Source organism: Hippoglossus stenolepis, chromosome 10 (genome assembly GCF_022539355.2).
Source record: "Hippoglossus stenolepis isolate QCI-W04-F060 chromosome 10, HSTE1.2, whole genome shotgun sequence".
Classification (NCBI taxonomy): domain Eukaryota; kingdom Metazoa; phylum Chordata; class Actinopteri; order Pleuronectiformes; family Pleuronectidae; genus Hippoglossus; species Hippoglossus stenolepis.
The window spans coordinates 232,313-260,285 of NC_061492.1; the positions used below are offsets into that span (position 1 = coordinate 232,313).

The window sequence follows — 27,973 nt, forward strand, 5'->3', positions numbered from 1 at the left end:
CTCCCTCTGTACCTCTCTCTCTCTGTACCTCTCCCCCCACTCCTCCCTCCCTCTCTCTCTCTCTGTACCTGTCTCTCTGTCTAACCTCCTCTCAGTAATGGCGGCCGTCCTGGTCCTCCAGGCGTTGTGAAGCTCTGGGTGAAGTCCCCGGGCTGGAGGCAGCTCTGTAGCCGCTCCGCAGCGCTCATCCTCCGGCTCGTTGCTTCGTGAGAGGCCGACGCCAATTTTGAACCAGGTGGCGGCAACAACATGGCGTCCGAGGCTGCGCAGTCCCGGAGCAGACGTCAGATGACGTGAGGGCGGGGGACACCGCGTGGTGTGGGTCCGTCCCCGGTTAAAGAGCCGAGGTGTTCGACGGGAAACAGACGGTGACGCTCGGACTCACGTTGCTCCGTCCAAACTTTGTGTGCGAGCCCCGCAAGGTAATCCGTGTTCCGTGAGCCGAGCACGCGGTGCTGAGGCGCGTACACACCGACTGTGCGCGTTAGTGTTTGGTGGGACGCCATTATTGGCTGAGCTCAGGCCTGCTACAGTTAGCTAACTGTGAACTGCTAGCTAGCTAACTCACTGTGAACTGTTAGCCAGCTAACTGTTAGCTAGCTTACAGTTAGCTGGCTAACTGTTACCGTGGAGACCACTGACTGTTACATCTTCCTTCATGTAACTAAACTGATGTGGTGGAGTTTACGCTGCGAACGTGTTCGATGTGTCTCTGAAGTCAAAGCTCTTTAGGATGTTTTCTGTTGTTGACATTAACTACAAAGACTGAAAGTATTGATCAGCGCTGACTGTAGCTGGTCTTTGTCCACACATGGACCCCAAAGACAACAGCGCGTCCACCTAGAGCGTCCATCGTCCACTGGGACCATCAGACTGAAAGAGACAGTGCATCTGTTATTTTTGTCTCGTTGTTTTGGTCTTGCTGCGTTTTTTTGGGGTCTTGTTGCAAAGTGAAGTAAATATTGTAACGGGCAGTTTGAGTCAGGTTGAGAGGATCAGTTGGCAGTTAAACAGGAAGGACTACTTTCAGCGGCAGATTAATCCAAAGTTGGTGGTGTAGTAATTCTAGCAACAGGATGGCGGGGACGTTTGAGAAATCTGAGGCTTGTATAAGGCAGTTAACTGGAAAGAGTAGCCTACAGTTAACAATGAGAACCAATGAGAGATCTCCAAATATCTGAACTAGAAAGCCTTCAAATACACATTTACTGCAGGCAAAGTACAATCACAAAGAGCATGATGAGTCAAAGCGGGACTCTGGCCCTGCTCAAGTACTTTTCATTGATGTGTACAATTTAAAATGGCTAATGGAAGTTTGTCACTTGCTCTTTCAGGGTACTGTCTTGAATCATCAAACAGATGTTTAATAAGCGCTACCTCAAGTCATTTAGATGTCTGGGACCTGTTCATGGCTTGTGAGAATAAGCAGAAAGGCATGGTGTTCCATCAAGAAGGGGCACCCACCTCTGCAACAGCACCTGCAGGAAACCATCCATCTGCATGCTTGGTTGTTCCCAAACTAGGGGAAGCAAGTGAAGGCGGGATGGAACGAAGCACCCATGTAACCAGCGAAGAGGCAGACGTGATTGAAGCCAACATGTATCCATCGAAGGAAGGCATCGGGACTCCTGGTGGTTTTCCTGCTGTGAAATATCCCACCAGTTTAAATCCTCATCCAGACAACCTGTCACCTGATATCATCTGCAAAGGAATCAGAGTGACGCTGGACAACAACAGCATGTGGAATGAGTTTTTCAGATGTAAAACAGAGATGATTCTGACTAAACAAGGCAGCAGGATGTTCCCTTACTGCCGCTTTCGCATCTCCGGCTTGCAGCCATCTAAGAAGTACTGTCTAGTCATGGATATTCAACCTTTAGACAACAGTCATTACAAGTGGACTGGCAAGAGCTGGCAGGTTGCAGGGAAAGCAGAATGTCAAGTAAAGAGTAAACCATTCGCTCATCCAGAGTCCCCATCAACAGGTCAACACTGGATGCAGAATCCAGTGTCCTTTTACAAACTGAAGCTCACAAACAACATCTCAGAGCAAGAGGGGAACACCATCCTGCATCCCATGCACCGCTACTCTCCACGACTGCATGTAGTCCAAACTGACAAAGCGGCGAAAGACATAAAGCTAAATGCTCCTTGTGTTGTCACATTCAGTTTCCCTCAGACTGAGTTCATGGCAGTCACCGCTTACCAGAACTCACGTTTTGCTCAGCTCAAAGTCGACTATAACCCGTTTGCCAAAGGACTGAAGGAGGATGGGTCCAGTTCGTTGGGCCTAAAACTGAAATTGAACTCTGGCAAAGACTTGCATAAAGCTGGAGGCACAACAACCAATGAACATCATCCTGTAAAAGAGAGCTTGAAATGTTTGCTTGCAAACCATAAACCAAGAAGCTCAAAAGCAATGGATTCAAAACTTCCGGTGTCAAGTGACCTACAGAATTCAACCACCAGTGGAGATCAGTCAGCTGCCCAGGTTCCAGAGGAAAGTTTGTGGTAAGAGTTCTACTTTGACAGAGAAAATGGCATGCTCTTCAAATTCTTTGTATCACACATCAGGCTTGCATGAGATTAGAGATGTTCCGACATGTTCCTCCCTGATTGAAATACCTGGAGTTTGCTGATCAGCCGACACCAAGTACTGATCCAATGCTAGTGCGTTTAAGAAGTTATATAATGTGTTTTAACAGATGCTGCAGTTTGTTCTTTTTTCCCTTTTTCTCTGTGAATTTGTTGTGCTCATTTGTGCACTGGTTCTTCAAATGCTTTATGGGATTAATAGTGGAGATACTAGTGCCACCCCTCAAAAGTGAAATCTTTCACATCATACTTACCATCGAACTTGCCGATTGATGTGTTTTCTTGCTTCAGTTTAACTCCCCTTAGCTTGTGAAGTTATTTTGAAAAACGAACCTGTTGACTGTGGTGATTGGCTCTTCCCAAATTTGTTGGAAAAGCTTTTAAACTAACAGCTCTGCAGTTTATCAAGGCAATAAAAAAATTGAATTAAATTTTCATCAACTTCTACTGGTTATTCTGCAAAGTCTTGAATTGTGAGTTGGAGTTTTTGAAGTTAGAGGTTCTATTAATAATGAACGGCAGCCGATAGTTTCCCTAGTGTAAAAGTCCTTATGCGTGAACAAGCAATAGAACCAAAGTTGTGTCAAGAAGCTTGGCTGTTATTGGCTAATCTGGGATTTAATTGGCAGCATCAACCAATGTTAATTTATTTGTTGAGTGCAGCAGCTATTATTAATAGAAATGTTCTGACAAATTTCCCCCGTCGATACCAAGTACCAATTATTAAAAAAAATAACTTCTATAAGGTAATTTTAACATCTATAAACTGCTGACGATTTCTACTCACAGAAAATGCGTAACATACAACTTTTGTTTTCTAGTTGGAAAGAACTAATAAACAACACAATATTGTCGGCAGTATCAGACTCATTGCCGATGCTGGTATTGGTGTTGAAACATCTCTAGTTCGTGGGTTTACCAGCTTTCACTGCAATTCTGTCATATTTACATTCAGCAGTTTATGATTAGAAGTGTCATGTTAAAGAATATCACTAATGTCATTTTTTAATTGTTTGATTTCATTCAGCAGCAGTTCACAACCATCTCAGAAGTTATTTTCGGAACTTATTCGGGAGGCTCACGTTTCACTGCAACGATGTAACCTGGACCAGCTGGACGTCAATAACAGCACCTCTCACAGAGCTGAGCTAACAAACACTAAAACCACAGCTTTGGAAAGTAACAGAGAAGATGTCTCCAAGAAAGACAAAACACACAGTGAAACATTGTGTGTAAAGAACTGTGAAACTGGGTTAATGTCAAAGAGGAAATTCAAACAGGATAAGCACCTTTTGAACTTACACAACTGCAAGGACAATGCTAGCTCGGATTATTCTGAGGTCACGAATGTCGTTACTGTTCCAGTGGTGTCCCAGAAAACCTCTGTTGACTCAAACCACAAACCTACACCTGCATTTCCATCAGAGGTGAATATAAAGCAGCATAAACGACCGGCACCTCTACCTCTACCAGCCCTTGCTCTTTTTTTGAAGCAGCATTTGACAAAGTCTAAAAAGTCCAAGAATAAGCCAGGTTCTCCTCCCCCAGTACTTTCATCTGAGTCACAGAGTTCTGCTGAGGATTCTACATGTGTACTCTCTGATCATGCCAGCAATGCTAATGTTCCCTTGAAAGATCTCACTGGCAATATAACAAAATTTAACAACCACGCCTCAGGACAAGCCATTGCAGACATTCATCCACCTGGAAAAGCAGTTAAAGCAGCCTTTCAGTCTTCTAGTCCATCATGTTTAGATGCTATAGGCAATGTAGAGCCAAAGGAACCAAGGGCTGATGGTCACTCGGCCTCCATTTCAGTTTTTGAAAACCCAGGCTCCGACATGGCCGTACCAGATGACAGTCCAGTGCCACCAAACTCAGATCAGCAATTGTGTACCCATGGGACATTTTCATCCTCCATTTGTTCAACTCTTGCTACCTCTTCTGCATCTCCTGTGTTGTCACCGCCCCTTGACACAGTGTTAATTGCCCTGAACTCACCACAAACACCAACATTCACAGAGTCTTCCACACTACCCTCTGACTCCCCCACCATAAAGTCTGATTCTTTGCTCCCTGACCCTGAATGTTCTCCTTTTGGCTTTAAGCCTTTGTCAGCTACTACTTCTCCAGAACCTTTACCTCCCCTGCCTTCCTCGTTAGCTTTTGAACTGGACTCCACTACCTCTGAAACAACTCTGAGAGCAGTACCCCCTGAAGAGTTATCGCAAAATGTATACTCTACTCCAACTGTGTTAAAATGGCATACGGTGTTACCTACACATGTGCCGTACATAGACACTTCATACACAACATTTCAGTCCACATCACAGCCACTTTCTTTAGTATCTATCTCATCACCTTTGTTGCCTTCTACGACTCCCACCCACACAGAACCACAAACTCTTGAAACCTCCACATCTATGGCTCTGGATGATCCTACTTTATCATTTCAACAGAACGAACAATTGCTGCCTTTCCCAGGAGAACTGTCCCCCCTTGCACTCCAGTTGCCACTGTCTCCAACTTTTTCTTCATTAGATGGAGATGGATTGTCACCTACGCCTTCAATCGCAGACCTTGTGCATTTTTTCTCCACCGATGATGACCTTGGGATGGGGGTGGAGTTTTCAAATTCGGAGGCAGTGGCAGTTACCTGCCCACCTCCTACTATAGTAGAGGCAATTGCACATGAACCTTCTCAGCTAGTCCAACCTTTCCCAGCTAAGAAACCCTGCAAGAGCAAGAAGAAGTCCCGCCGACGAAAGCTTGCCAACATGGATATAGATCAGAAGGTTGATAATGCCACCTACACTAGCATGAAGCCTAACCTGGAGGAAGTGGAGGAGCAGTTATTTATCTCGTTCACATCCAAGGTAAAACTATAGCTGTTATAATGTCCCAGTGACTTTTCTGTAGCACATTGTTACCAGTATGTCTGAATCTGGAGTGGAAACTTGATGCTCAAATCCAAAACACACAGTTGGATGATAGTCCAGGTTTTGCTCCAAGTAAACATTCACACCAACAAACTGTCAACACAGCATTTAGTCCATTATTGATCAATGTTGTGAGTTAACATTTTCCATCCAACCCCGTCTGCAGCTCCTCTTGTCTCTCTTCATTAAACAGCCTTTATCAAACAGTAACTGTGGAACAGAACTGTGTGAACTTGAAATTAGTGTTTCTTCTTATCAGGTTTTGTGTTGAATGATCTAAAACCTTCTAGCACTTAGCACTATATATACTTGCAGATCTGCTGTGACCAGGTTAAGCATCAGCTAAATGTAATGTAATCTCTATGTAGCTAACTGGATTCTGAAATGTCCTTATGGGGATAATCTTCCACCCTTGTTTTGTGAATGTGTAGTAGCACAAAAACATCTCCACATCTCCATATATATATATATTTTTTTTTTCTTTTTTGTTGTGTCCTGTGATTTAAAGCTCTGATGCTCGCAAAGATGAGATTCAGTTATTTGTGTGAAGGCGGGTAGAGAGGAAATATCGGGGAGACAAACGGGTGATATAAAATAATGTCAAGTTGAAACTCTACAGACGCTGATTAAAAGCCAAACCTCGTGTTTCAGGAGGCCCTAAAACTTCACATTGCAGACCCCCCTGAGGAAACGGTCACGCAACCTTCACACAACCAGACGACACCTGAAGGTCACCTGCCACCACCTGCTGACACAACTGAGAATGGTGAGCTAATTTTTTGTGATTTAAAATCTGAATGTTTATTGACAGAATAAGAATGTATATTTATTCTGAGTGTCTACAATAGAGAGGGGTGAGGGACATGGTTAGCCTAGCTTAGCACAACAACTGGAAGCAGGGGGAAACTGCTTCCCAAGCTCCAATAATAAAGGAAAAAATATCTGTACAATAGCTTTAGATATTTCTGAGTTAGTGTTGTACCTTTTCCGGTTAGCTAACAGGCTAATCCCCGCCCCATGTAATCAGCTGGTTCAGTTTTACTTATTCATACCACGTTTGTATCAGTCCTGACACAGACTACAGGCTAACTCGTAAGTGAACAGGGAGAACATGCTAACGGGAACTACAAGCTAACTTTGAGGTAACAGGAAGTAGAAAGTAATTTTTTAATTATGAGTTAAAAGAAACTTGTGCTACCTGGAAGTAGCTCAATATAACAAACTAGAAACTAAATGTTAGCAAACAAGGGCTAGAATTGATCTTTGAACTGTTATTTACAGTGAATGATGACGTGACAATGTGTTGGTGTCCAGCAGAGAGTGTGGAGAGGATCAATAGCTGTGAGAAGATTCTCCTGACAGACCTGAAGATGATGAAACACAAACAGGTCATTCACCCTGTGCTGCAGGAAGGTTCGTATCAGCCCACCCATGTTTCAATATTACACCCAACACAGACATCCAGCAGGAGAAGGACTTTACCCTACCCAGAGGGGGCGCTGCAGAGCTGAGGAAGCTAAACATACCGTCTGAAAAACAGAAGAAGAAAGAAAACAACTCTATAAATATAGCACTTTTCAGAACAAAGTTACAAGACAAAATGATGAGTGTAATTACAAAAGCAAAGTTGAATGTCAAACATTGATCAGAAGAATTGAAATAAAAGGAAAAAAAGGAACTAAATAATTAAATAGAATAGTGGTTACAAGAATGCCATTGTATGAAAAACTGTAGTATAAGGTGAGAAATCTATAAATGTTTTTATGAGGGATATTAAAGAGGATAATGAGTCGATCAGTCTGATCTCTGCTGTGAAAAAAGATGCCTGCATCTCAGAATTACTGCTGAAGAAAATGGAGCTGAGCTGTAGAAAATCTGACATATGAGGCTGTTATCAGGGTTATGTTGAGGGTTTTGCAGTTTTGCAGAAGATAAACGACATTTCCCATCGACAAAACTGAAAACTTGACTGACTGTGGTTGTCTCTGAAAAACTCAGTGGGTCTGAAGATGAACCTTCTGGATCCCAGTCTGGCCATAGACCTGCAGTACCTGGGAGTCCATCTGCCCATCTCCCCTCCTGGAGCATCTCAGGAGCCTGTGACCCTGGAGCTGCCTCCATCTCAGGGTTAGTTCCTTCACACTGGCCTGAGTTAGGTTTCCATAAAGCTGGGGATCCTGGCTCGGATCAGCAGCTTAAATGTTACAAAAACATTCATTTAACAAGAGCTTGTATCCAGTTTTTTCTATTTGAATGATCAGATAAGTAACTATCCTCTGCAACTACCAACTATTGTCACCATCGATTCATCTGCCAGATATTCTATTGTGTCAAAAGTAAAGTAGAAGAGCACGGCTTTGTCCCAAGCTTATGAACACGATATCTCAAGAACCTCGTGAGGAAGGGTCTTCAAATGTTCAGTTGGACTCCAGAATTAGCTGATTATTGATTTTGATGGCTAAGGGTCAAAGGTCATTGTGACCTCACAAAACATGTTTGTGGCCTCTTCACCATCATATCTCAAGTCTTTCTTCAGGAGATTTCTTCACATTTTCACCAGTTGTCACTTGAACTCAAGAATGAGCTGATTAGAATCGGATGGTCAGAGGCCACAGTGACTTTGTGAGTTAATCTTGTGGTTTAGTTTTATTCTAGAGAATTGTGATGGAAATGAGCCTTTGGGCTTTATTGCAGTATTGTGAATTGTCAATCAATGAACTGTAGAACAATGGAACCAGTTGGATCCATTAATGGACCTGTTCAAATGTTGGTGTTTCTGCAGCGTTTGTGTCCAGAACAGGAAAAACCACCGACGTCACTCAGATTAAAGGTTGGAGAGATAAATTCACTGCGTCGGAGGCTCCGCCCACTCCTTCATCAGCCACACCTGAAGGTATACCACTGTGTTCACTTCCTGTGAACTTTCTCAGTCTCTTTCCTGGTTTGATCTCAGTGTTTGTGCTGTAATCATGTCTGATGTATTATTTGAATCATATTATTATAACAACTTTATCTTTTTTATTAGGAAGACATTAAAATACTACACGATCTCAGTTCTTCACCATTTCAGAGCAGTAACTCTCAGATACAAACTCCTGGATCTCCACGTCTCCTTCCTAAATGTGAAAATAAATCTGGTTCACTTTGACTTCTTCTGTCTTGTGTCATGCAGCTGGTCCCAGTTCAGATCCGCCTAAGAAGAACCTGTCTGCGTTCTGCAGCGACATGTTGGACGAGTATCTGGAGAATGAAGGGAAACTGATCGACGAGCGAGCTGCAAGCTTCTCTCAGCCTGTGGTGGGGCCGGTGGTGTACGAGCTTCCCGCCAGGAGCACCAGCTACGTCCGAACCCTGGATAGCGTAGTGAAAAAACATACTGCCAGCTCCCCCACCTCAGACCTCATATCTGGATTCATCCCCCCCTCCAAGAGATCAAAACTCTCTCTCAAAGAGACAAAGACTTCCAGCAAAGAGAGGAAACACAAAGGTCCTAAAATGATCAAACTCAGACCTGAACCGGCTGCTGCTTCAGTTTCAACACCTGAACCAAGTCCAGCTGAACCAAACCTGGCCCCTAAACAGCCTGCAGTCCCGACCTCAGCAGCACCCCCGCTATCAGAGCACACAACACCCGTCACTGAACCTCACAAATCCAAGAAACACCAGAAGCAAAAGGTCAGTTTCAACCGCACAGAACTGTTAACTCTGTCCCCTGAGACCCCCACCTTTAATAGGAGAAGGAAACTCAAACCCAAGTCCTTGTGCCAGACTCTCAGCCCCCCCAGGACCACGGCCCACCTGCCGCATGTCTCAGAGGACCTGGCTCCTTTAGAGTCGGATTCTGAGCTGGGGGCTTGTGCCGATCAGGGCGATGAGGACAGCAGACCTGTGATGACCCGAGCTCTGTTAAGACAGAAGGACCTGGAGGACGGAGTGGTGTGGGAGGGCCGACCCAGGACCAGCATCACCATTGAGCGGGCCGCCATTGCCCTGACATCACTGTTCACACTAATGGTAAGAGACCACACTGATTTCTAAACTCTCTTTTAGTGCAGTAATTAGTCAAATAACTTTTTTCTATTTTAGTAAACTCAACGTTTGTCAGACAATATATGTGAAAACTCGATAATAACCTGATACATTGATCACAATTAGGCTGATTGGTCACTTCATCAACATATTGCATCTTGAGATCAGATAAACAACCATCCTTACAGAACTTTATATATATATATATATATATATATATATATATTCCACTTTTAATTCACATCAACTCTGCCACATTTTAATCAAGGACTTCAGCTGCATCAAAACAAGCGCTCCTACATTCACCTTCAACCAATGAAAAGGCAGCGTTAAACCAGGTGACGCAGAGTAGCAGAAAAGCAGCAGTGGAATCGAGCGAGTGAGAGAAAAGCAGAGAAAAATTTGAGTGCAGCTCGGAATGACTTTTTCCATCTGAACCCCACCGAGAGAAAACTAACTGAACCCGACAGGCGTTCTGTTTCTTGTTTCTGAAGCCAAACCGAGCTCGATAAAGTGACTGTAGCTGCACTGAGTTTGTTTTATTGTCCCTCGAACACATGGTTATTGCTTGTTTTCTGTGATTACAGACATGTGCAGTGTAAAAACATCGGTCCAGCAACGTGACCGACCCAAATATCATTTCAAACATGTTACTCAAACCCAGCCTGGCCTGTCGGTCCTGACAGACTCGGCTATTCTCACTCTATTAAAGATCCAGAAGAAAAGTCAGCTGAAGTTGATGAGAACCAACCACACTGTGCTCGAACCGAGTGAAGTTTCACATTCTGTGTTTATTTGGATTTAGATGATAAAAATCAAAAGAATGCAGCTTCACAGGACAACAACACAAAGTGCAATGAGACCAAACTGTAAAGAAAACGTTTGGTGAAAATTCCTGATGCCTGATGACAGACATCAATAACAGATGAGTTTTCCTTTGCAGGTGAATGAGAACAGGTAACATTTATCCTGAAAAATCAGCATCAAACTTCTTAACAAGAAAATCTTGATGGTCATCTCTCCAAAATTGTTGAGCTCTACTCTACATATTCCAGATTTTATTTCATAAAGATTGCAGTGTTAAATAAAGAAGAAAAAATTGCAAACAGAGCAGACGAATGAGGCGGCAGAAGTTTCTATGACTCAGCAGAACACTTTCTGTAGAGAAACGTGAGGAGAATCATGGACCCAGGTGGTGAAACGTCAGCGCTGTGTTCAACAGGAGCATCACTTTGTGCAGGTTTAAACTCTAATGATGGAGACTCAACAACATTCACATCATCACATCACTTATTTGAAAAGTCTCATATTCACTAATCACAGTTTGTCTCATAGATCTAAACAGGGCTTGACATCCTCTGATCTTAACCCTCAAGAGTTAAAAAAACTTCTATTAACAGGGAAGGAAACGTAGTGACCACAGAGAGAGTCGCATGTAAGGATTCCCTCTCCCAGGAAGTTTGTTTCAGTATCACTGACGATAGAGCCACAGTTTGAACTGTCTCCTGTAACGCTCTGTTTTCCCATCAGGGTTTCGTCAGCGAGAATCCCACCGCTCCCGTCCAGCTGGTCCGCAGTCGAGCGCCGCCCTGCCTGAATGACTTCTGCAGGCTTGGCTGTATCTGCTCCAGTCTGTCCCACTGCTCCAGGATCAGTCACTGCGGCCGGCCTTGCTGCATGTTCGGCTGCAGCTGCCTCAAACAGAAGGTCGTCCTCCTCAAGAACCTCGACGGCTCAGACTCCAGCCCCTCCCCCCACAGGAGGAGGAGGAGGAGGAGAAGGATGAAGATGGCTTACAGTAAGTAGCATGCAGGTGGCGCTGGTGATTTGGTTTGAGCTTCAGCTCTTGACTTTCCTTTCAGGGGGACTTTGTTCACTAAATGTCCTTGACGGAGTCTGGAGGCTGATGGGTAATGACGTTTTTACACACACACACACACACTCTCAGACACACGTGTAAACTGGGTCAACACATCATTTGATATTTATGAACGCGAATGACGTACATGTTTATATGCTTTTAGAGCAGGAAGTGAGGTGTGATCACAGGAGACACATTCAGGTGTGAACAAGTGAACTCGAGCTGATTGTATCTCAGGACAGATGTGTTAGCAGGTGTGACCTCCGGTTAAAATACAGAAACAATTCGACCATCACAGCTTCAAGAGAACACATGACGCAGCACCCCCTGCTGACTGAAGATGAATTCACCTCTAACTTCTGGTCTGATTTGTAGTTCTAAAGGAGGCGGACAGCGTTTCCCAGCCTGCTGAGCGGGTCAGGATTCTGTGGAGGAAGGATGCTAGAGACTCAGATCCAGATCCGACATCCGTCCCTGACTTAGCATCTCTGCTCTGCAGCTCTGTAAGTTAGTCGTCTACAGTCATGATGTAATTTCCTCTGCAGCTTCAAAATGTAACCCTGGTGGCACCTGCACCTAGTGTCTCGACTGAAACTCTGCTTGTTGGTGGAGGCATAAAAAAAACACAGGTTGGTGATTGTAACTGGTCTATCAACAGTTGAAGCACTGCCATTCAAATCTTGTGTGTTTGTATTCAGGAGAGCAGTGATAACGGCAGCTGTGCCAGGGTCAGAGGTTACATAGGAACATCGAGAGACCGAGGGACAGGTAAGACCATCAAAGGAACGTACACTCCGACAGCTGAAACTATGACGAGGACAAGAAAAACTTCATGGATGTTTTGACACCGAGTGGCAGGATTTCAGCCAATAAAGAGGGAGGGAGAGCGCTGCTCTACTATTAAGCGACGCAGTAAAACGCCAAGTTGTTAACAGTTTGTTTGATTATGAAAGAGAGGAAGTAAACACTGAGCTGGTTTTTATTGTCTAAAGTCCTGTGTGTTGGAATTCGTCTTGTTACTACCTACAGGAGGTGAAGACTCATTCATGCAGCAATAAAGAGGATAACTTCAGCTTGTTGTGGTTTTTACATCTGTGAAAGACTGTAACTGTGTTTCAAAGTGCTATATCAATAAAATGTATTATTATAGATAAAGTTAAGTATAGATTCAAAGGCAGATCTGTGTGTCGTCTCCTTCTTTAGGACGCCAAGAAAACTATGAAGCCTAAATCTGTTCGACTGAAAGGTGTGAAACAGAGAGACCTGACCCTGAAGGAAGCAAAGACCAGAGCCCCCAGTCCTCCTGCTGGTAGGTTCAGTCACACCAGAGTTAGCATCAACGAGTTACAGAGTTAAAGAGTCAGAGTCAAAGAGTAATAGTGTTAGAGGTAAAGAGTAAACGAGTTAAAGAATGAATGATCACAGCCCCTCCACGCTATGAGATCGTGAAGGTGGACACAGTATGTGTCAAATATAATTTGATTGATTGATTGATTGGATGTATAGAAGTCTGTCTCACAAACACAAAGAACACGTCGGATTTCAATGTTGATCATAAAGCGGATCGATAATTTGCTTCACGTCTGCTAAATGTTCTGACACATCTCAGAGTACCCACTGACCTACATCATTCTGTCTTCTGATGTTCCGAAAATGTTTGACTCAGGTTTTGTATTTTACTTTTTTCTTGTATTTTTCATACAAAGCAACTCAGCCAGTTTCCCCCGTCCGGCCTCAGAGTCCTCCCTCAGAGCCGCCCCCGAAACCGTCGAAGCGTCTGATCATCATTGCGGAGTGTAAGTGGGCCACCGATGACGACCGCAACTACGTGTTGAAGAGGCTGTGCGAGGCAATGGCTCAGGACCGACTGGACAAACCTTTCTGGCTCCGGAAGTATCTCATCAGTCCCACCAGTCAGAATATGGAGGAGAGCGGCAGAGACTGCTGCATGCAGTACATAGTCCACATCACAAGACCCAGAGAAGAGCGTGAGAAACCAGCAGCTCCACCAAAACCACAACGACCGGGAAACCAGAGGACAGAAAAACCACAACTACAAGAAGAGGTACTGGTTTAAACTTTGCGATTCCGGCATCAACCTGAAAGAAAATCAGTTTGTGTGCTTCTTGTCACAGAAACTGATTCTCGTTGAGCTCTGGACAAACAGGATGTTTGAAAATGACTGGGAACCTGCAACCGTATTCACTATATTCTAATAATGTACTTTTATAACCATATTCTTTTCACGGCAAGATACAAAACCAACTTAAGATACTTTTCCTGGAGGGCTTTTATTGTGAAGCCACTGAAGGAGGTTGTATTCAATTTTTAGTATCAGTGTGGAACAGTTCTAAATTGAACCATGTGAGGAATAACTGAAATGTAACATGGAACCCAAACCAGTCAAGCCAGTAGACCCCTGGGGGACCCCACAAAGGATTGGAGCATGAGAGTAGGCGGCATCTCCAAGCAAGCAAATGTTGCACTATAAAGAATGAGATGTGTTGTGAGTGTGTCTCGTGTCTCTGCAGGGCCACCTGAGACCGGTGAGCGGGGAGGCGGAGCATCTGGAGGCTTGGCAGTGGGAGATCACGGAGGAGGAGGAGCCTCCGGAGGACTGGCAGCGGGAGGTAGAGGAAGGTGAAATCCTGGAGGAGGAAGGCTCAACACTTTACCAGATGGACAATGGGAGCAAGAGGAGTGGGGGGGGAATGAAACGAAAGGAAAAGAAGAAGATGGTCAGCTTGGCGCTCCCATTCCTAACAGGAATCTCCCCTGCTGGATTCCTCTCAGCCAGAAGAAGACAACCGGGAGGGACCGACCACCTGGTCCAGGTAAGGACTCGTATATGGTTGCACAACGTCACCCTTTTTCATAAGAACCTCGGATATTAACAACATATTATAAAGTTTCAAAGCTTAACAGACTGAGGACATAAACTCTTCTAAATGTTTCAACTCACATCAAAAAAATCCCTGTTCAACACCAACGTCATCGCAAACGCATTAAAAGGTCAGTGGCACTTGTTTTTTACAGGTCAACGGGAAACTCTATCCTCTGGCTAAGATCCAGTTAGGGAAGATGGGGGCGCTCCATCCGGCAAACCGTCTGGCAGCCTATCTGACCGGCCGGGTGGGGTCCAGCAGGAAGCAACTAGGTTCTTCTTCGTCGTCCTCCCAATCTTCTAAACCTCCTCAGACCCAGAGTTCAGACCCGACCCCCCCAAACTTGGCTTCCTCAAACATCATTGCTGCCGACACCACCCCACCCCAAACACAGCCGTCAATCACAGCAGTTACCACCCTACCCTCTTCCACAGGTGAGGACGCAACTTATCCGTCAGTGAATCAGACTCCTTCACCTCTGCCCCAGATTCAAAGCAAAACGAGCGTAGCCATGACCTAGCAGCTTTGAGTCTGTGATAATTGATCAGAGAAAATATAATTTTAATTAAACATAACCAACAGAACTTTAACAGTACAGTTCTGCAAAGTTTTATTAAAACAGGAACCACCTCACATTACTGCTAACAAGCTAACTGTAGTTTCCTGCTCCGTATGTTGGACTACATAACGCTAACTTTATCATTAAGAACCTACTTTTGTTGGGGAGTTGTGGGTAGTGGATTTGAATGTGTTTGGTACTACACATAATTCTTGGCTAATTGCAATATAGCTTTCAATAATAAAGGTAACTAATGCTAACATTAGCCTGAGGATTAGCAAATATTTGTTTTGTGGTTGCATATAAAACTAACCACGTCTGTTGTTGAGCAGTTTCACACTTAAACCATTGAATGGAGATCGTATCTTGAACATCTCAAGCAATCTGTGTGTCACAGTTCTCGACCAATCAGCTGGAGCACCTAAGGGGGCGAGGACCCAGGTTGTTGCGGTGAGGTTGTACCAGAATCCTGCGGCTGGGGGAAGTCAGGTGACACCTGTCGCTTCTGGTAGCTCCACTCCCTCAACAGGTAAGACTGAAGACGTAACACACTTGTGACATCTTGTGACCCATGTTGGGGTCCTGACCCTCAGTTTGGGAACCAAAGCTGTAAAATCTATAATTACACCTTGAATGTTTTAGCCTCTCAGATGAGCAGCTCTCGGGTTCAACTCGTGAATCCTTGTGCAGGCTCGGCAGCGGTCCCAGGTCCTGGTGTGAAGGGCGTCCCCCCCACCGGTCAGAGGATGGTCCTGCAGCCTGTTCACACAGCGTCAGGTGTGCAGTATTACCGCATACCAGATGGTAAGCTGGTCCAACTACTTCCCATCAGCAAGCTGAGAGCAGTCAACGCAACTCGGCGTGTTCCCAGAGGTGAGTTCTCACGCCTGAACAAGGGACAGAAATACTGACAGATTCCGACATCCACAGACGCTGTTATGATTCATGTGGTGTCTGTATCACATGATCAGTCACATGAAGGCCACTGTTCTTTCTCTTTTAGCTCCATGTTTGGTCTCCATCCTCAGGGATGTGTTGTATTGTGAGCTGAGTAAACTTCAGTCTTATTTACCTCAATGTCGGTGTTATAACAGCTACACAAAACCAACGAGCAGGGCGCTGGAGCAAGTTAAAGCATCTATATGAAGACCATCAGCGACTGTATATAAAGACAATTATTCTAACTCTCTCCCCCCTCCACGTCTCCTCCCCCCTCCAGGTTGTGCTCCCCCCTCATTCCTCCCCCCTGCGACAGGTCTCACTGTTGAAATCCAACCACAGACCTCACTCCCCTCCTCCCCCTCCCCCTGTCTGGCCTCCAGTCTTTCTCTGTGACCCCCGTCCCACCCCCCTTGGCTCGGGCTCTGGTTTGCTGTCTCAGACCACGACGTGCACCTTTAAAATCCTTCCTACCAACTCCAAGAAGGAACCGATCTTTATCAGCTGTCCTAAACTCCCCACCCGGGTGGTGACGACTCCCAGCACCTCCCTCCAGAGCCCCTCCCAACCCCCCGCCCCCCTGTTGAACCCTCTCTCCCTTAAACTCTCCAAAGGTCAGGGAGCGGAGCTCAACGGCAAAACAGTGAAGGTGACAGCGGACTCTGGTGGGCTGTCAGCCTTTCAGAAACCCACTACATCCCAGACCTCCACCATCTCCTGACCCCGCCCCCTCATTCAGGGTCAGAGGTCACACCTTACCCCCATCGCACCCCATTGCTGAGCCTGAGCTGGCCTCTGACCTGGTGGACCTGGACATAATCTGCATGGACGATGAGATGGGGTTCGTTACCACAGAGACGCAGTCAACTGAGGTGGTGGACCTGGCAGGGTCTTCAAGTGGAGAGACAGAAAATTCGTCAGACTTTGGAGACGAGTTGTACATCGACGAAGAGAAGGAGACAACAGGGAACCAGGTAAGAGAAGGTAGACATTAAAAGACAAGTTTGAGAACCTGGAGAACAGCGGTCGTCTGCGTCGCCGGTTTAACAGCTTGATGCTCCTGTTTCAACAAAGCAGGCGTTTAAATTGTGGGAGAATATAAAGAAAAATGAAATGATGGGAAACGGGTAAAAACATTTGAAGAGAAAAAGTTTATTAGGTTTCTGCTTCAGTTTTTGTTGCCTGTTAATATTCTGGGAACCTGTGCTCAGACGGAGATGAAACTGTTTGATGAAAAGCTTATTATAGAGGCGACATGTGATTTAGTGAAACGTTTCTCATCAAGAGGCTTCGTCACTTCAATTCCACTCGTCTTGTTGGTAAAGAACTGATTCAGATCTCGTGGCCCCGAGTTATTTATCTTGTTCCCACACGTTATGTCGTGGTCACGTAATATATTTTTCCCAAATGTCACCTGATGGTTTTCATAATTATGTAAATACCTGTTACCATTTAAATAATTGTGTGTGTGTGTGTGTTTATTTATTTATATATATATATATATATATATATGACATGTCGATATAACATGGATAGAACTCATTCCATCCATGTTTTGATAGACAACACAAACAGCCAATGAGAGTAGAGCTGTGCCAAACCAATCATGTGGCTGGTATAGAGTTACATTCACATCAGGTTAGGTTGACGCACAGAGCAGAGGAGCAGCACCGGCGCATGTTTGAGCTCCTGCAGAGAGGAGGACGACTCTGCATCGATGCAGTCACTGAACATTATCATGTTTTCTGCCACCTTCATAGTTTCAGGGGGTTTTCACTGCTGAATAATTATAACACTGCTGCTTCAGGGCAGACGCTTACTAAAGCTCCGGTCTGTGTCGGAGTCTGCTTCCGCCTCTGACCTGCGCTCACTTTAACAATAAACACCATCACTGATCACAAGTTATTAGGACACGTATAGGACCGACGTTTACTTTGTTTGTTTGATTCTCTACAGTTTGAGACATGTTTAAACCTGCTACACAACACGAGACGCACAGTCAGGACATCAGGGTTGATAGAAGTAGGATGCATCAGAGCTCAGTTGCAAGTATCATAACAAAGGGTCTGAATACCTTTTGTAAATGTATGTAAATTGTCATTGTGAGGTATTGTGTGTAGATTGATGAGAACCGTGTGTGTGTGTGTGTGTGTGTGTGTGTGCAGGTGCAACGACACGTTCACAACATGTTGGAGAGGAGGCGTCGGGTGAAGATGATGCAGATGTTTAGAGGTCTGAGTAGGGAGGTTGGACTGAGAGACAACAGAACTTCAAAAATCTCCACGCTGAAGAAGGTCAGAATTGTCTTCCTCATTGTTTCCTGTTCGCTCACGTGTTTTCACTGCAAACTGTTATTTATCTGTCCTGAATGTTTAGTTGGACTCAAAGATGAATTGATTACGGTTTAATGGTCAAAGGTCCCTGTGAACTCACAAAACCCTTTTCTGCCTCGTGAACGTGTATCTTAAGAACGCCTTTACAGAATCCTGTCAATTTTGGTACAAATGCTCAATCAGACTTTTAACTGATTTGATTTCAGAGGTCAAAGGTTGATTTATTGATTGATTTTGACCAGGGGTCTCATTTATCACCGTTGCGTACGCACAAAACGGGGCCTGAAACGTGCGTACGCCACTTCTCACGCAAACGTTGGGATTTATAAAAACAAACTTGACGGGAAAATTTGCGTATTTCCACGCAAACTCTGACCCATGCATACGAATGTTTTGGAGACGGGAAAGTGGCGACGCAGACGTGAGGTGGTGAACTGAAGCAGATTATTGATCAAATTCATCATTTACATTAAAACCAACAGCTTAGTTTTGATCGCGCGACATTTCTGTTCCACACGAACCTTTTAATTAAAACATATATAAATCAATTTACAGCAAATTACGTTTAGATTCCATTTAACAGTGGAGTTACGGAGCCGAGTCATTAATAGGTTTTAATAATATCTTCTAACATCAGATCACTGCAGTGAACGGGACTGAGCCGTCAGGCGCACAGAGCGACCTGGAGATCACTGACAAGAAATGAAGACACTTTCCAAATAATATCCCAGTGGAGGTGAGGATCCACTGATGTGAGGGAATCAGTCAGATGCTCTAAATAAATAAATACTGCGGTGACACTGGTGCGTGATGCTGCGTGATGTGTGCATGCGAATGAAGGATGAGGAAGAAACGAGGGTTCAGCGATGTCTGATCAGCTGATATAGATTCCATTGATCTGTGATCTGTGATCTTTTCTTACTTCAGGCTCGGTTCTTTCTATCGTCTTCACTCTCACTCGCTGTGTTAACAGCAGCGGCAGAGTATCAGTGTATTTTCTTTATTAGTGACATCACTGCTGTCCCATGAATCGCTCTTCACCTCCACCTCACTAACAAACACCTCATGTCAGTGTCAGAAAGTTTCACTTCCTCTTCTCATCGCTTGATGCAGTGACTCTGTCAGGACTCACGGTGGAAACCCATTGGTCAGCAGCATAATTTAATATTCATGCCGTGCTTTGCATTGACCATTTATGGTTGAAAGTGGGCGTGTGGAGGGCGGATTTGGAGGCAGATCCACGTACGAACGTTTCCAGGTGGACTGTGATTTATAAAGCTCACCGTCAGCGTGACCTATTTTTAGTAAAGTAAAGCCCAGTTAATGCTTCTGCCATAGGTTCACACGTAGCCTTCGCACAGGGCAGAGCATTCAGTTGTGCGTAGGTGTGTTGGTCGCGCGGCAATTACACCACCGAAACACTAGTGGCAGTAGAGTTTCTATGCTGGTGTCTAGTGTCTTCTGGTTTCTGGTCCATTTATTTACACCTTCTCTGGCGTCTGTTTACTTCAGAACAAGAGGGCTACTAAGAGGATCATGTCGGAGCTGATAGATGTTGAAGAGCAATTACTTTTTAAAGGACTACAAAGAAGAAAAGAGACCTCGCCTGTGTTCGTTCCATCAACTAAATTCAAAAATGGCGATGCTACCAAGCGGACCAATCACAGCTCTTGCGGTCTGTGTAGCCTGCAAGCCTAGTTACATTGTTGGGGAGATGCACGTCGGGGTACGGCCTAGGGTACACGGCTACACGCAGGCTACGGCGTAGCTTAGACGCAGAAGCATGAATTGGGCTTAAGTCAGTATTGTTAAGTTGTAACAATCACGACACCAGTTCATTCAAATATATTTGAACAAATGTGTCATGTCAGATCCTTTTGATGAGTCAGAGTTGTGTCTGTGCTGCAGGCGGAGCAGGTGATCCAGGAGCTGAGGTCGACAGAAGCACATCTGAAAGAGAAGAAGAGGAGGCTGATGAAGAGGAGGGACCACTTCCTCTCAACCATCGCTCCAACAGGTACAAATGTTAGCATGGTAACACAATAATAAACAAAAGTTGTGACTCTGTGAAGGGTTAAACAGCTGAGACAAAGTCAACCCACAGGAACTGAAAATAGAAAGCCCATGAAGGAAGAAACTGGAGTTTCTGGTTATGATTAAAAATCTGTCTGAGTATCTCAATGAAAGATCTAGATTCTCCTCAGAGGATAAACCTTTGTCAGTTGCTGGAGCCCAACAGAACCAACCTGACCCGTAAAGTGCTCCCAGTACCACAGACTGTCTGCATCTACATCACTTGGTACCTGTTCACTGTGGCTGATGCAGAGAAGCTCAACACAATCTACATTTTACACATTAAAGGGATAGTTCATCCAAAAATGAAACTTCCCTCATCTACTTAGCACAATGAGGGAGGGGGGGTGAAGTGTTTCCAGGTGTAAACAGTGTTGGAGCAGAATCCAACACAACTGAAGTAAATGGTGACCAGAGCTTCGAACTAAAGAAAACAACAGTAAAAACACAACATGCCTCCATATCTGCTCCTGTGGTGTCATCAAGTGCCCACAAGCCCGACATTCAAACTCCACTGGAAACCACGTAATTTATACCAAGTTTTTGACCTCAATGTCTCTGATATCCTTCTCTGAGCCACGTTCGCATCGCTCGATCACATCAATAGTGGACCTTTAAACTGAAGGTGAAGCTGGTGAACTATCCCTTTGATAACGATGTCCTTTCTTTAGTTTCTATTGTTCTTTATGGTTTTCTACTGATTTTCCTTCTAGTATCTGACTTGTTTATGGACCTCATTGTACATGTGTGTACTGATATCAAGTAGAAATAGAATCACAGTGTCGTACCTGTTGTATTTTAAAGATGTGAAAATCGACTTCCTTCTTTACAGTTTATTTGTGTGTTTTATTTCCTGCAGCTGAGCTTGAAGCCACCAGGGTTTCACTTGATAGACTAAAACTGTCAGACACACACTGAGAATACATGTAAATGACATGTGACATTATATTCAGAACTTCTCTTGTTAATGAACAGTTTTACTATAAAAACAATCCCAGATGTTTTACCAGCTGTTCTTCCTGCATTTAGCAGCTGGAGCTGTTTCTTTTATTCTGGATGTTTGTTCTGCTCTGAACAGTTTGATCCTCAGCTCTGCTGTCAGTCAAACTATCCATGTCTATGATTGGTCATATGCAGTAAACCCCACCCGTCTCATGTGCACACACTCAGATCTTGATGAGGAAAACCTGAGTTGTTATTAACTTAACAAGTTAATAAGCAGCGTCATGTGACCACTGAGCCTGACTTTGTGATACAGGTCCCTGGTGTGAACGGGTGCAACCAAGTGTGTTTGTGGCTACAGGTCAAAAAGAGCAGATAGTCCTGAAGAAGCTGGAAAAGCAGGAGAGACACCCAGCAGCCAATCAGTTGCGAGCACCAGTAGGGGGCGGAGCTTCTGAGCCTAATCTCTCAACAGGAAACAAAATTGATAATGACATCATAATCATATCATCAAACGTACAGCTGCAGACTCTCCAAGTTCCTCCTACCACTGCCCACCCCTCTACCAAACCTGTCCCTGTCCCTGCCCCTGTCCCTGTCGCTGCCCCTGTCGCTGCCCCTGTCCCTGTCCTGCCCCTGTCTCTGCCCCTGTCCCTGTCTCTGCCCCTGTCCCTGTCGCTGCCCCTGTCCCTGTCCCTGCCCCTGTCCCTGTCGCTGCCCCTGTCCCTGTTGCGGCACCTGTCCCTGCAACTGTCCCTGCATCTGTCCCGACACCTCTCACTGCACCTGTCCTGTCCAGACACCTGTCCCTGCACCTGTCCCTGTCCCGACACCTGTCCCGGCACCTGTCCCTGTCCAGACACCTGTCCCTGCACCTGTCCAGACACCTGTCCCGGCACCTGTCCCTGTCCAGACACCTGTCCCTGCACCTGCCGCTGCACATGTCCAGACACCTGTTGCTGCACCTGTCCCGACGTCAGTCAAGACAGCTGTCCAGATGTCTCAGAGGATCCTGCAGGTGTCTGAGTCCCCCCTGGCTCCTCCTGCTGTATCCCATATCGCACCTGTGGTTCGAGGCCGGCCAAAGACGATGCCAAACATCTTGTCTCGCAGTAAAAGACCAGTTCCATCATCTCTGCTCACGACTATTGAGGGTGAGTTTTACTGATTTATTGATGGATTATTGATAGATCAGGTGACTCATGAACTTATTAACTCACCATTCATACAGCTGAAATAAATGTAATTAAACTTTAAGCATTGAGCTTTTTAAATTGACTTTATTCAAAGCAGTTTAGGTAATTAACAGGTGAGTTGGTGAGTCAGCTTTGTGTCTTTACATTTCTTTACATAAGGTAACGATGTTCTTTCACGTATCGTGATGAACAGACGTGTGTTGACACAGACGAGAAACACGGAAAAAAGAGGAAATGTTTGTATTAAACAGCTGTTTGTGTTGGTGAAGCTCCGTCTGTTCAGGCGCTGGTACCGGCTGACGTTCTGTCTCTGATTGGTGCAGCGTTGCCAGGACAACAGATGCTAACCCTGAATCCGTTGATGGCGGGACAGATGGTTCTGCAGACGACAACTACAACACCAGGTAGTGACTGAGCACTGTGACCTTGTTCTCTGCTTCAAATTTCTTTTATTTTGAAAGTAAGTTGTGTCCTCTATCTGTCTGTAGGAGTGGCCTCTGTCACCCTCAACGTCCCCAGTCTGACCAATCAGCAGGTCCATCTCAGCTCACTGCCCCGTCCCCCATCTGGTAAGAGCTACAGCGTCTCCGCCCCCCTCACCACTAATCTAGCATATCTTCTTGTTTTTTCTCTAACCTGATTCTCCCTCAGAATCCAGAACCTTCTCAGAGGCTTCAAACCGGCTGCACCTGCCTCAACCCCCTCTGGTGGTTTCTGCTGGACCAGCTCTCCCCTCAGACCAGATCATGGACCAGGCCCCATCCTCCTCCTCCACCCTGTGCCCAGGACTGAGTGTTGATTGTGGGGCAGAGGTCGGTTATCTGGGTGCGGGGCCAAAGACCAGAGCCGACGGTGGCATTGAGAGTCCGACGTCCCTCAATGAGATCGTCTCCGTCAACCAGCGGACTGTCTCCACAGCGGGGGTCTCGTATGAGGTGGACCACGCAGTGGGTGGAGCCAAGGAGCAGGGCCACACCCATAGCTTGGAGCTGGACTGTGACAACAGCGCTGCCATTGAGACAGAGCATGGAAGGCTTCAGGGCCACACGGAGATGACGCAGACCGGACCTCAAACTGGACCAACCAATGGGAACACTACAGGTAATGCCCTGGCCCTGCCCCCTTTGCTGCAGATGAAGGTGGGAGGGGCTAAGGTGGTTGACTCTGCCAGCAGTGACAGAGCAACAGCGGGAGACCGGAGGGAGGAGGGAGTGATGGCCTGGAGGCCGATGCCGCGGCTGGTTCCTCTGGGGCTGAGAGGAAACCCGCCCAGCTGATGATGGCGCTGCTCGATCAGTGTCCCGTTGGTCATCGCTGTTTTTGTTAAGTTATTTCAAATATTAACGTCCTCGAAAACAAACATGACACATCTGAAAAACTGTAAAGGCCAGAAGTCGACCTCCAGTGTGTCACGTGCACCCTAACAAAAGCATGTGGACACGTGTCTGAGTGATCTGATCTCAGGTGAGTCCTCGATGTTTCACACCTGAACTCTGAAGATCCCCTGAGACAGGTGTGAACAGTGTCACCCCCGACCTCAACCTTCAACCTTGACCCTGACTACCACCTCGACCTTGACTCATCGATCATGAAAATTCGTTCTCTTCAGTTTTCAAATTAAAAGCTCACGTTTCTAATCTCAGAACCAAATCCACCACACAATACTAAAATTGAAATGTTTTAAACCTTTTTATTTAGTTCTTTTTAAGGGTTAAAAATGTGATTTGCTTCATCCCAGTGTTTTCTTCCTCTGATCTGAAATCAGTTTTCTAACTTTCATTAAAAAGTCATCCAGCAAGTGCCCTGCAAAAAAATATCTATAAAAATAAAGAAATAGTTTAATTCTCACAAATCTTCCACCTGTTTTCTCTTAAAATATTAGTTCTCTAAGTCTCGTCTTTTTGTGAAATTCTACATTATGATTATTTGTTCATGTTATTGTGTATGTGGACAAACTTTTTTTATTCTGACATTTTAATTATTTTTTGATGGGACGTAGAAAAACCTGAAAACGAACACAAATTTTGCTTGTGCAGGAAAGTTTCTTCCTGTTTCAAGGATTAAAAGACGAGAGCGTGAACAGGAAGTCTCACCTGCTCGGTGTTGGATTGACGATGAGATGAAGATGCAGCTGCTTCTTGTTTGTTGAATTAAATGATGTTTGTACAGTTTGTTTTTCTTACATTTGTATTTTTGTACTTGTGAAAGAAACTTTCTGATGTAAATATAATTTGTCTGATCGCACACTGTTCAACACTAATATGAATAAAGTTTGAATATGGACTTTTGATCAAATATTTAAACAGTCTTAAAAAGCAGCTGACCAAAGCAACCATTTCTAATTTGAACTTAACCAACTGAAATATTCTTTGATTCAAACATTTTTATCCAAATACAAAGAAAAATTCATGTATCTACTAACACACACTTTTCACAGCAGCCACTTTGACATGAATGGTGAAGACCAGTAAACACTGCTGTTCTTATAGAGCCTTACTTCAAGTGATTCTAAACACTGTTCAACATGTCTTCTTTTAGGTCCTCAGATAAACTACAGCTGTTGTTGGTAACTGAGTCAATCAAAAATCATTTTAGTTGTCTTATTATTTTTATTTCATATGAACTGAATTTATCGTTTATCTCGTATTACTTAAATATGTTCCTGTTATAAATCCCACAATTAAAATAATAATAAAAGGATATAAACTGAGCTTTCAGAAGGTTTTATTTTGAAAAGCCACACCGGAAGTGTTGGCTGTTCGGAAGCTAGCTTGTCCGGGTCGTGTTGGATCCAAAGCGTCTCTCGGTTCTTCGCTGAGGCGGAGAAATACGATGCGGAGCAGCGGCGGAACCGGGGCCCGTGATCCGGATCAGTCCAGGACCAGGTCAGCTGAACCCTCAGGCCCGGCTCGGCTCTCGGACGGAATGACCGCAGCAGCAGCAGCAGCGCCGCCGGCGGAGGAGAGAGACTCGAGCCGCTGAGAGGAGCAGCTAGCAGCGCAGCTAGCAGCGCAGCTAACGGCGCGATGGCCGCGGACGGAAGCGGAACAATCCGCAGTCGGATCAAGAACCTGCTGCGATCCCCGTCAATCAAACTGAGGAGGAGGGGCCACACTGCCCGACACAAAGAGGACATCAGCGGCAAGGTGCGCGTGCACATACACACACATGCACACTCTCACTCACATACATCACACACGCCTGCGTCTCTCTGTAGTTGTGAGGACACTCATTTACATAATACATTCCCTAGCCCCTCCCCCTAACCATCACAACTAAATAACTAACCCTAACTGACCTTAACCTAATCCTGATTCTTACTCAACCAAGTCTTAACCCTCAAACAGTCTGAATTTGTGAGGACCACGAAAAATGTCCTCACAATGATGGTATTGAACCACAATTGGTTCAGACACACACACACATGCTAGGGTGTCAGAGGAGGTCAGAGGTCATCAGAGGAGGAGCCTGTTCACACATGACTGATCCTTGATGGAGGTCAGTGTTGAAAACAGCATCACGTGTTGTGCAGACAAACTGTCACAATAACAATCGTCACATTGTTGTTGTCGTCCATGTTGAAAAAGTTATGAGTCGTGAACACGGAACCAGATCGTTGTGTCTCTTCACACTGACGAAACATTTGTAAACATAAAAGTTAACAAATGTTTCTGTGAACTTGTTGAACCTGCTGAGCTGGTTTTGTGTTGATTTGTGTGCGACACACTTGTGTCAACCATCAGCCGATAACTGTAAATATCACATGAAGCTTGACATGAAACTAAAGTTGTTTTAAAACATGAACTCCAGAAAACTGAGTCATTGGATCAAGACATTTTCTGCAGTTTGTGTTTCTCATGTGAAGAAGCTGATTACATGCTAACATGCTAACAGAGTGTCAGGGAGTTAGAGCTAGGGATTGAACACGAGTCCTCAGGACACGGATGTAACATGAAGTAAGTAAAATCAGTGAAAGTCTGTTAGACCGTCAGTCTCTCCCAGAGACCACCCGACAGAGGAGGGGGTCTCAGGGGTTCCATGTTAAGTCTGGGATCTTGAAGTGGTTCCACGTTGGGGGTTCCATGTCATGAGGAGGTTCTCTTCAGAATCCTTTAACCACTTAACTTATTTACACAACTGCTTCGTATAGGTACTGATGGTACATATCTTTGGAAAGCTAAGATTCTTGTGATTCGATTGATGCAAACCATTTCAAGATACGATCACCACAGCAGGTACAATCAACGCCTCTGTCAGACCACCAACAAAAAACAAAAACAATAACAAAATCGAGGTCACTCACCTAAGACGCCTCATCGTAATCCACAGATCGATAACATTCCAACAAAAACGGTCTTGATACATTGCCAAAGGTCCAGACGATCCAATCCAGTAACACGTTTAGTCCAAAACACATTATTACATCAATAAATACCCACAGACTGCTGTTGCATCATTTCAAACTAGCCAAGCTATGTGTAACCTTTGATGTTTTCCTCGTAACTCCCGTTAGCATGTAAACATAGCCGATATCTTGATATCAAAATGGAGGCTGCACTCTGAACTTTAGATGGACAGCTCACTTGACCAAATAGGAGCGGGCATGTCCTGTCCACAGCCTACAATAGCCAAGGAGAGACCTTGTTGAAGGACAGTGCCTGCCTCTCTTCTGTCGTGTAAATACTGAGCCGATTGCAACCGATTGTTCTGATGACTGGCGTTTCGTATAGCCAATGAAATTTCCAACATGCAGATGTGCTGCTTCTCTGTGTAAATATAAAGCGACCCCAAGAAAGTCACTGCGTACAGGCGAACAACTGGTTTCGGTTTCTCGTGCGTCCGTGCGTAAAAGCCCCAAAAGAGTTGTTTTTGAGAGTTTCTCCGACTTTGGAAACTATACAATGGCGAAACGTTTGGAGAAAAGGAACTACTCGACCGAAGAAGCCCGTGAACTTTGTCTTCGGCGTGAAAGCGACCAGTCTGGGGACGAAGTATCAGACGAAGAGAGCGAGCTGTCGTTTGACTCTGAGGCAGAGGCCATGTTCCTGGATGGAGGAGACATTACTCTTAAGTAAGTATTTTATTATAATATATAACTTGTAAATTACTGTATGTGTGTGTGTGCCCCTCTGTCTTTTGGTGTTAGTGTTGATGTGGAGGAGGTGTGTGTGTGTCTAGGTGTTACTGTTGAAGTGGGGGAGGTGTGTGTGCCACATTGTTTCACTGTGTGTGTGTTTGTGTAGAATGGCATAAAAGTTTTATCTAGTTTTGTAAATGACTGTTATTTCTTTATTTTCACAGCCAGACCCGAACCATCTCTTGCTCCACACGGAGCACACCACCGGCTGGTCCATATCACTGGGCACAGCACCGCTGGTCGGCTGAAGTGCTCCTCCTGCGATGTGCCTTTGTGTTTCGTCCCCGGTCGTGACTGCTACAATGACTGGCATGTTGCCAAAAACATGTAACATGTATATTTGAATAAATTTTCAACCCTATGACCGGTTTTGACTCCTTTATATGTAAGTTTGAGTGTAAAAGTAGCCTTTTTAGCCTAGGTATGTGACCATGGTTACCAAGGGTCCTTTGGAGTCTCCAAATGGCCCTTAGGAAAACATCTGT

General features: G+C 45.0%; 3 protein-coding genes across 6 annotated transcripts in view; all 3 read left to right on the plus strand.

The window, feature by feature from the left end:
* Positions 1 to 21: 21 nt before the first annotated feature.
* mgaa (MAX dimerization protein MGA a) lies at positions 22 to 24,634 on the plus strand. The gene is made up of 24 exons (XM_047341674.1): positions 22 to 422; positions 1,335 to 2,511; positions 3,623 to 5,471; positions 6,186 to 6,300; positions 6,816 to 6,947; positions 7,533 to 7,661; positions 8,317 to 8,427; positions 8,707 to 9,548; positions 11,094 to 11,361; positions 11,800 to 11,927; positions 12,123 to 12,192; positions 13,131 to 13,489; positions 13,956 to 14,258; positions 14,461 to 14,743; positions 15,266 to 15,397; positions 15,511 to 15,741; positions 16,191 to 16,479; positions 16,547 to 16,781; positions 20,049 to 20,157; positions 21,517 to 21,593; positions 21,661 to 22,309; positions 22,621 to 22,755; positions 22,840 to 22,920; positions 23,003 to 24,634. The coding sequence occupies exons 2-24, from the start codon at positions 1,409 to 1,411 to the stop codon at positions 23,626 to 23,628; spliced, it is 8,256 nt and encodes a 2,751-aa protein (XP_047197630.1). The 5' UTR covers positions 22 to 422; positions 1,335 to 1,408; the 3' UTR covers positions 23,629 to 24,634.
* On the plus strand, positions 16,202 to 21,760 carry LOC124852617. Of its 2 annotated transcripts, none has more exons than XM_047341737.1 (5): positions 16,202 to 16,781; positions 17,973 to 18,101; positions 19,653 to 19,815; positions 20,049 to 20,157; positions 21,517 to 21,760. In XM_047341737.1, the coding sequence occupies exons 1-5, from the start codon at positions 16,632 to 16,634 to the stop codon at positions 21,611 to 21,613; spliced, it is 648 nt and encodes a 215-aa protein (XP_047197693.1). In that variant the 5' UTR covers positions 16,202 to 16,631; the 3' UTR covers positions 21,614 to 21,760. The 2 variants fall into 2 exon arrangements, with proteins under 2 accessions (XP_047197693.1, XP_047197694.1); XM_047341738.1 differs by having other exon boundaries at positions 21,472 to 21,633.
* A 459-nt stretch (positions 24,635 to 25,093) lies between the features above and the next one.
* Positions 25,094 to 27,973, plus strand: part of mapkbp1 (mitogen-activated protein kinase binding protein 1) — a 26,221-nt gene continuing 23,341 nt past the window's right edge. For 2 of the 3 annotated variants that reach the window (XM_035168731.2, XM_047341736.1), the window contains exon 1: positions 25,096 to 25,497. In XM_035168731.2, coding sequence (XP_035024622.2) covers positions 25,378 to 25,497 — 120 coding nt within the window. In that variant the 5' untranslated portion in view covers positions 25,096 to 25,377. Of the gene's footprint in view, positions 25,498 to 27,973 lie in introns of all 3 variants that reach the window. The other variant, XM_035168733.2, reaches the window with a different exon arrangement.